This window comes from Carassius carassius, chromosome 25 (assembly GCF_963082965.1).
Source record: "Carassius carassius chromosome 25, fCarCar2.1, whole genome shotgun sequence".
Classification (NCBI taxonomy): domain Eukaryota; kingdom Metazoa; phylum Chordata; class Actinopteri; order Cypriniformes; family Cyprinidae; genus Carassius; species Carassius carassius.
The window spans coordinates 7,542,755-7,552,068 of record NC_081779.1 but is presented as its reverse complement, the minus strand read 5'-3'; the positions used below and the strand labels follow the sequence as shown (position 1 = coordinate 7,552,068).

The following is a 9,314-nucleotide window of genomic DNA, read 5'->3' as shown; positions in this document are numbered from 1 at the left end:
ATGATTATTCCATATGACAAATTATCATAATTCTAGAACTGATTAAAAAGCACCACCATTTTGGTCCATATGACTGAAATACTATATTCCAAGTGTTCTGAAGTTATGATAACTTTGTACAAATAACAAATTGAAAATGAAGATCAATTGATTGAAAATCTTTCCATCCGCAGAACTTTTTAGAATATTTTGGGTGACGTGTTTCTTTAAAGATGATTTGATTTACAAGATGATCACAACTTCTACCAGACCACAAATCAGACCAGTACCGTACCGTAACTCTAGAAGTGGTCCATATTGTGTTTCTCAAGTGGTGCTCTCAGGCATTGATCTGGGAGGGGTGTCATCTTTAAGCTTATAATGACTGAGGCAGGGAGGAGCAATGGAACACCTGATCCTGATCTGTGGTTTAGAGCCAAGTGTCAGCCAGAGGGAATATAATACTGACACTTTCAGATGGAGTGATCTAGGAGAGACAGAATGGGGTTTATCTTCACCTCAGGAACATGTCAGCAACTACATTCAAACAGATTTACACCTTACATCTTCAATAAGTGATTTCTATTCTCACAAAGAACTATCAGAAAATGTGTTCAGTATAAATGGATTTTGCAGGTTGTTTGACAAAGTCAAATTCCTCAAGACGCCTTCATGAGTTTACTTGTCATTTAGCATGCAATATGAACACTTTGATACTTGTGGTAACCCCTTGCTACCAAAAATCAGACCACACACGATTAGCTAAGACTCTGAGTCAGGCTTAGCTCTTTCTGATTACAACAATAGGACAATAATGGAGGGAAAAAGCTGTGAAAAAACAACTTTAAAGACAACTCTTGTAGCAATAATCAAACAACAATACAGATCAACCCTTTGTTCCCTAAACCTCGTCTGACTGAAAATGTCAAAGCAAAATTAGCATTATGGTTTTGTTTTAGTTCACTACACATTAGCGCCCATATTGCCAACAATCATTGTGGTACCATGTCATTAGCATTTAACATGTACTGAGAAACACAGCATTGCCAAAATCCATATGGACAAAATCTGGCAGCTTGGTGTAATTAGGGCTGCTGCTCCAAATGGGAACTTAATTCATATCTAAATGAACAACAGGATCCCTGTTAGTGGCCATTGGTAGTTGCACCATCTGCCCAAGTGATACATTCTGCAGCAAGCAATATAACGGTGAGATTGTCCCATTAAATGTCAGACATAAGTAGTATTATTGTTGTTAATAGTACAAGATAATATTAAGTTGAAGGCCGCAGATGAACCTGACACCCTCTGGTGGTGCACCACAGACTAATGAAGCTCTCTGAGCCCGGGACAGATGTCAGGCCAAAGACTGAGATCATCAACTCATTCACGGCTGCTGATTACACAACCAGACTTTTAGTTTCAGGAGGGAAGTTTTGAAATGCATTATTGAAAGTTAATAGTAAACCATACTGAAAGGGTCAAAAAACTAAAATTCTGTCACTATTGACTCATTATTGACCCTCATGTTGTTCCAAAGCCATATGCTGTTGTTCCTTTTGACCAAGAAATGAGAATTTAGAAGAATCTTCACACAGTTCTTTAAAAAAATTAAATAAATAAATAAATAGTTGCAAACAGCGATGACGGGCACCCTGGTGGCATCAAGAAAACAGTGCATGGCAGGCACATGCATTTACAGTAACCCTTTAGTTTTAAGGGGTACAGCAATGAAAGGGTTACAGTATAACATGTTACACTGGCACACACTTATATAAAATTGTAGAAAAAATTGGTAACACATTACAGTAATTTTCATGTTAACATTAACTACATTAGTTAACATGGACAGTATAACATTTATTAATGTAAGGGTGTATTCACACCAAGAAAGTGTAAAAAAACACACACACAAAAAAAGAAAGAAAGAAAGAAAGAAAGAGAGAAAGAAAACACAACCAAAGTGGTCCATAACACCATATTTATGAGTCAAAGTGATTTGAAGTCATGAAGTACAGACTGAAATTTAGTCTGTGAAAATCATTCCCTCTTCAACTTATCCTTTCATATATTGTTACTTTTTATTATTTTCTGTTTAATGAATTCCTGTTAACTCTGCAAGACAAAGCCCTCACACTGACTGAGATGACACCACATTCTGGGAGGTCGAGGAGTAGCATATGTGTCACCTGAAGGAAGTCAGCTGTGAGCTCCTTTACACGTGTTGCCTGAAGGCAGATCCACACTGATTGTGAATACCCAACATTCTACACACTTGTGTGTAAGTATCTTACCTACTGTATCAATAATAATGCAGTACTCCTCACCTTAACACATTTTACCATGATTTTACCTTAGCATCGGCGCCAAGTGATGCTTTCACACAGATTCTGTCTGGTCATGCCAGTGATGAGGCCAGAAATTTTAAACTGAATGGACCTGGGAAACCTTTTTTCAGCTATTGTAGCAATCGTAACGCATGCAGGATTTTTCTTCTTTCCTTATTTAATTGGGTGGGCCAGCCATCAGTCTGAGTGGGCCATTGCCACCCTGGTCCTTATGTAGCCTCGCCACTGGGTCATGCTTACAGGCCTCAGAATAGCATCTCATTACCATTACAGCTGTTACTGTGATGGACAAATTGGATCATCCACACAAAATACAAAGCCAATAATGTTTTTTATGAAATGTGCAACCATGTTATTAGTTAGAATGATTATTTGCACAATTACTATATGCAGTTGATTTGAATTGAATCAAAACTGGCCTGGCATGTTTGATGTGAGATTTAATCTTGCTTACCCTTGATCACCCTTGAATCCCGAGGGTGTTGATTATCATTGCTTGTACGTGGAGTGTCCTTGGACCTAAACAACACTTAAGAGACAGAGCAAAACATAACGAAAAAAGAAAGAATAAAAGACAGATGTGTGCAAACACGTTTTGCTCTGAGGCATTTTCTCCTTAGATGGAAGGGCCAAAATTGAGAAGAAAGACTGCATCTTCCCAGGACTGACAATGGGAATGTTTTATGTTGTGTTTGTGAATATGTGTGTATGAGTATGTGTGTGTTGTATAATGATGGGCACCTTGAAGGTTTTGATTTGCGTGTCATAAGAGAAGAAGTGTACATAGGTGCAGGAGTTTCTGAGGTCATATTCTCATCACTGCCACTCATTTTACCTGAGGAGACAGACGTGTGTTTGGTCTAGCTGAATGTGAATGAGTATGTCATACACGGGTGTGAAACAGAGCAGATAAAACAACAGAGACGAAACACAGAACACAGATGGAGAGACAGATGTACCTTCTAGAAACAGACTCAGTCATGAGGACTACATATGTACATGCTACATAATTACTTTGAACATACTAATGGAACCTTATTGTAAAGTGTTACACCATTATATTACAGCTAAACATATAACATTTTATGTTATTAGAATATCTTATAGCAGTCACTATAAAACTGTGCATTATATATTTTCAGTCAACATTCAATCCAAGCTGTCACTCCGGTAGTAAATGTGGACTGACAACCAGAGTACTGTGGAAAAAAGGGATGGCTACAAACAGCATTGCAAAAAATCTCTAAAAGCACAAACAAAATATTTGTTCTCCACATGGATGAGTCAGTTCGAACTCATTTACACAAAACATTATGAGAATCATGTCATGGCAATTTTGTTTCTGAAGTTCTATGAAGGCAACCTGCAGACAATAAAAATAACATTAAGACTGTTTAAATAAGAATGGTTTATTAAGTTTCATTTTGGTAATTGTCGTTCATGATTCGTTTACATGTTTGTTATCACTGTAAGGTAAACACGATTGGTACTGTTGTTTCCAACAATGATAAATGCTTTCGTTCTTGCCCGCCCCATTCCTACAAATTTGTATCTAAATGCATATGAAAATGCCAAAACGCGCACACTTTCATATGATCCCCTGTAAAGTGCACACTCATAAGAAACATACTCAGAAACATTTACATAGACATTCACTCTTGACATTGTCTGCAGCAGTCTGAAGAATGCTTATTCATCAATCTCATTCATTACTGCACTGAAGCCCCGCCCTTTCAAGAAACCCCTCCCTAAAAGCCATCCCATCCCCGCCCACCAATATAGATTACAACAATCTCACACTGTCCTATAATAATCACTCTCCTTATGAAGATAATGCACCTATTTCAACTTAGACCAATGGATGAGATGCCCCTTACCTTTTGTTTTGTATTCTATTCTATTCTATTAAAAAAAAAAAAAAAACCCTAGCTACGTGTACTGCGCTAGAATAACTGAGACTTGTCATGGCACTTGTATACTGCTGTTGTTCTCTCGTTGGTCTGATTGCTTCTTTTGTTCTCAATTGTAATTCACTTTGGATAAAAGCGTCTGCTAAATAATTAAATTTAAATGTAAATTAAAGATTTTTTCTCCAACTATGAGTTGTGACTCAATTTGCTGGCACATAAACAGAAATAAAGGCTATGAAACAAACAAAAACAAACTAAATAATTTGGCATTAGCAAAGATGAGGAAAGATCCCTCAAAAAAGCAGACAAAACTCACAAAGTTTCAAAAAAGGATCAAAAGATCAATAAATAACTCAATAAATTAAGTATATAAAGTAACATACTCAAAGAGCAGTTAAATATGTATCGTACAGTAAAAACTAATTCTGCATTGCAATTCTTCGATATAAAACAGCGAATTGCAGTTTATTACTTGACTGCTCTTACAAAAATGGCCACTATGCTAATCAGTGGCACAGGCCAATCTAGTACCTTCCCATGATTGCACGTACATTCTATAGCAAATAAAAGTCTACTAGCTACCCTTATTCGGTCCGTCTCGATTCTCTTTTGTTATGTGCACTGCTATGATGACCAAACACTTTCGGTCACACAATGAACAAAAGTGATGGTCTCTGACCCATAATCTGCCTCTAGTTTCCAAGTCCAGAAATAATATCCCATTACAGCTCACAAACGAGACTCCAGACCGGCAACTAGCAGAAACAGCAGCCGTGACTTTCTGTGAATGATTCATAAGCCTAACACCTGAACTTAGTGACAGGCAAATGAGTTTTACTGATCTCTGCTGCAACACTATCAATGACTGACACATGTTGCATTCACATAAGTGTGGGTTGTGACAGAATGTTAAGACAGGATCAAAGGTCTCCAATACTCCTCGAGACCCTCAGCTGAGGTCCAGCGGTCAAATCACTGAGCACAATGATGCTTGTCATATCCATTTGAGCTCATGTCAATCTCAAAATGTCCACCTCGAGAGCTGCCCCAGTCTGGATGAGTTCACTGAAGATGAGAACAGACGTACCTAAAGGTAGAGACCTCACTGTCAAACCGGATTTGTTTTTGTTTTTCTCTGCGAGTATGTTTGAGAAGAGTGGACCTTCCATCACAAAGGCAAATTCTGAAAACGATGCATTTCATCCTTAATCGTAAGGTCCAAAATTGTGGAGACAAAGGCCACTATTTGGGTGCGGTAGATCTACATTTAGCTCCCACGTTCAGGGCTCAACTAGTGGTTAATCTGTTCTGATTGGATAGTCTCCCGCACAGGTTTTACAAAAGGCGATCTTTTTTCGGAGAGCTCGGGACTACTGGCTCAGAAATGTCAGAGAGAGGGAGAGACGGTTGCTAGGACACGAGGAGAGCAGCGAGGAGAAGCGTCGCCACAGTGATTAACAGTCGGTCTCCAGACGGACTGCTGCCACTGACGCTCTTCTCCAGTTTAGGGATCTCAGGGTTAAACTCGTCTGAGAGAGAAAGAGAGATCAAAGAAAGAAGGAAAGAAGTTAGTGAGTATCTAAAGACTGAATAAAAAGTATGATGGTTTTCAACAAAATATGAAGCATTGATAATAAGAAGAAATGTCAGCATATTAGACTACTTTCTTAAGGATCGTATGACACTGAACTCTGGACTCCAAACTTTTGAACACTAGTATATAAAATGTGATTTTATTTCTTATTTAAAACTTTCTCACAATTACTGCTTATAAAACTGAAACTGACAACATTTCATTGTTTGATAAGACTACAGAAATATATATCACAAAATGTCCAAACACTGTGACATCATATAGATGTATATACCTATGTAACTTCTCACTGAGCTAACTTAAGCTTTTTATTTCTATTTCTGTCATGTTAGGCTAATCCTGTCAGCAGGGTATTCAAGAAAAGGATTGTAAGTTATTGAAAAAGAGAGTGGGAATGAGAATAGGAATAGGATAGGAACATTACACTAGACTGGAGCTGAACCTGCATACCTAACATGAGCACCATTGTTCAGTGTCAAGACAACACATGCATTTACCATTAAGCAACTGCAACCAAAGGAAAAAAGTTAGACCTTAAAGTTAGATGCATATATAGACACTAAATTATCACCTACTAAACATCAGCAAATGACAAAAGGGAACAAGGGAAATAATGATTCCTCTTCGAGTAATGTCTTTATCCACATCAACTGTAATGGGTTTCCCACAGCCTTCTCCAAATATAAGGAAGATAAAACCATCCATTCATTTTCTATATTATTACTGGCCCCAAAGCTCTATAACATTCTACAAGGGTTATTGATGATGGAAATAATCACTTAGAAAGAGAGAGAGAGACAGGGAAAAGGGGAAATAAAGGCAGCGGAGGAGGAGAGATCGCGAGAGAGAAATCTTGTCTATTAAAACAGGAGATATAATTGTAGAGAGAAGACTGGGAAGGATATCAGACAGAATTAAACAAAGAAAATGTTACATTTCTTATCTGCAGCAGCCACGCTGTATGTTGATAAAAGACGTTTGGGCGGTTAGAGGTTAAACACGCTGCTGTGATAGCAGACGTGATTGAACATACACACAGCTCAATAGATGTTTCAGCAGAGCCGTGTCAACACATCATGCAAAAGTCTGGAATTTGTTATTATTGATGCTCACAGGTAAAAATCCAACTGGACTAGTTCTGCTCTCTGTGTGACAAAGTAGGACGTGTTCCTGGATCAACATCTTTTGTTGATGGTGGTGTTGGTGCAGTGGATAAGACACATGCCTTTGGTGTGAGAGACCCGGGTCCGAATCCACTGTGAGACACCAATGCGCCCCTGAGCAAGACACTTAACCTCTAGTTGCTCCAGAGGTGTGCAACCTCTGACATATATAGCAATTGTAAGTCGCTTTGGATAAAAGCGTCAGCTAAATGTATAATGTAAATGTTGAGCCTGGAATAACATTACTGTCAAACAAATATAGTCTTATACCTTAGTGACTCTTTAGTTTTGCTTAAGGACACAGATTTGACATTGGACAACAAGTGCTGATCCAACACTGTACCAGAATTGTCTAGAGTGCAAAAGTAAACAAAAATGTTTCAGCTGTGAATCCAAGCATCATTGTTATTGTAGCAGCATTGAACTTTTTATGTATTTTTTGCAGAATTATTCTAGCAACCACAGCTGCCCATTTTATTTTGTAAAAACAACAGGATTTTTGTGTGTTTGTGTGTGTGTGTGTAAATGTCATGTGAAAAATTGGCATATATTGCTAATTAAATAAAACAGCACTTCCAACACATTTAAGAGAATTGGCTCTAATATATATATATTAAAAATGTCAATGATAAAAAACAAAACAAAAACAAGCATATCTGCATACTGGTGTTTCCATCCAACATTTTTGTATACAATATCCCAAGATTTGCACAAAAATAAGGAAGCCTGGCTACTGAAATGTATTTAACCATTAGTTGTGGCCTAATGGTTAGAGTCAGACTTGTAACCCGAAGGTTGTGGGTTCGAGTCTCGGGCCTCAGGTGTATGTATGGGTTAAATGCAGAGGACAAATTCAGAGTACGGGTCACCATACTTGGCCACACGTCACTTCACATTCACACACATTCACATTACATTTCCATGACTGAATAACAATATGGAAAATCAATAATGTGGCATAGGCTATATAGGAAATTGTGCTATTTTATAATAGCAGAAGCATAATTTACCAGCGTAAAACTGTAATTAAATGGACTACATGGTGAAAAACTACATTAATACCTCTACTGGAGCCATGGGGCAGTGGTTAGTGCAAGTCACATTACATGTCTCATCTTATGTCATGTAGATTTGAGTCTACTCTGTGACTATGCTGATCCCACTTGCTAGGCCATCCTCTTTTTCTCTGGCTCTTCCAAGTTGTATAACGGCAGTGAATGGTGGCCCTATATAAAGGAATGTCCTGGCCAGTATTGCTAAAATGTCTAAAAAGTCTGATTTTGACTATTTTCCTATTGCTTTTATACTTACTAAAGGTAATGACTGAAAAGTAATTAAAATAGCATTGGCATTGTACATGATAAGGGCATGCAAGAAGGGGGGATCTAAAGAGAATGGTCACAGCAATGCAAACACATAGACTGTAGAGTGCACGTCAATAGGGAAACAAAACCAAAACCCAGACATTTTGAGTAATTTAGAAATCCTGACCAGGATTTATCCAGGAAAAAGAGGCTATATGGTCAATCAATAATTCCACAATCATTTTTAAATATGTCTACAGTAGCCTATTAGTCAAATGAAGAGGGAAAAAGTCAAATATTGCTTTAGCTTTCAGCTGTTTTTTTTGGGGGGGGGGGGGGGGGGGGGGTGGCTTAAATATATATATTTTTAATTAGCCTACAAAAATTCTTATGCATTGCAATCCTTTAATTTGTAATATTTGGCATGTTTGTGTGCTGCTGTGTGTCCCTGTGTTTAATAAGCATCGTGTACGCGCGTTGCGGACCCGCCTATACTAACACGCTCTTTAAATAACAAAGAAAAAACATTGTGCCAGACTTTAGACCAGGTCTATGGGCAGTCTATTTTCAGCTCCTTAAAATAGCATTGCTCCAGCAATGTGCCTGAACACACCTCTTTTTTAGACCAGCACGCCCATGGGCGCACAAATGAGTACAAATGCATTTGCTAATTAAATGACGTGGTGCTGGATGTGAAAATGCGAATGGCGCCGGACTGAAACTAGCAAACACACTTGCGCTGCACCTTGTGTCGCATTGCGCCGAGTGTATTACAGGGCCCCTAATGTGTACTATGCACAGACCTAAACAGAACGAATGTTGTAATGCAGCATCAGCACAAATGATGGTATTATGGAGCTGTTGACATAAAATAAAGTAAAACATATTTTTCAAGACAGCTGCACTTGGATTGACCTGTTAGCAATGTTTTTTTTTTTTTATTAAATATGGTTTGGGAAAGCTAACTGGATGCTGACAGCTTTAGAAGTAGGAGGATCTGGGTACAAATAGAGGAT

At 38.1% G+C, this 9,314-nt stretch overlaps 1 protein-coding gene across 1 annotated transcript in view; it reads right to left on the bottom strand.

Moving 5' to 3' along the window:
• Positions 1 to 4,955: 4,955 nt before the first annotated feature.
• Positions 4,956 to 9,314, bottom strand: part of LOC132104043 (ephrin-A3-like) — a 123,478-nt gene continuing 119,119 nt past the window's right edge. Inside the window, exon 5 of the mRNA XM_059509228.1 lies at positions 4,956 to 5,766. Within this exon, the coding sequence (XP_059365211.1) occupies positions 5,648 to 5,766 (119 nt within the window). The 3' untranslated portion in view covers positions 4,956 to 5,647. The remainder of the gene's footprint in view (positions 5,767 to 9,314) is intronic.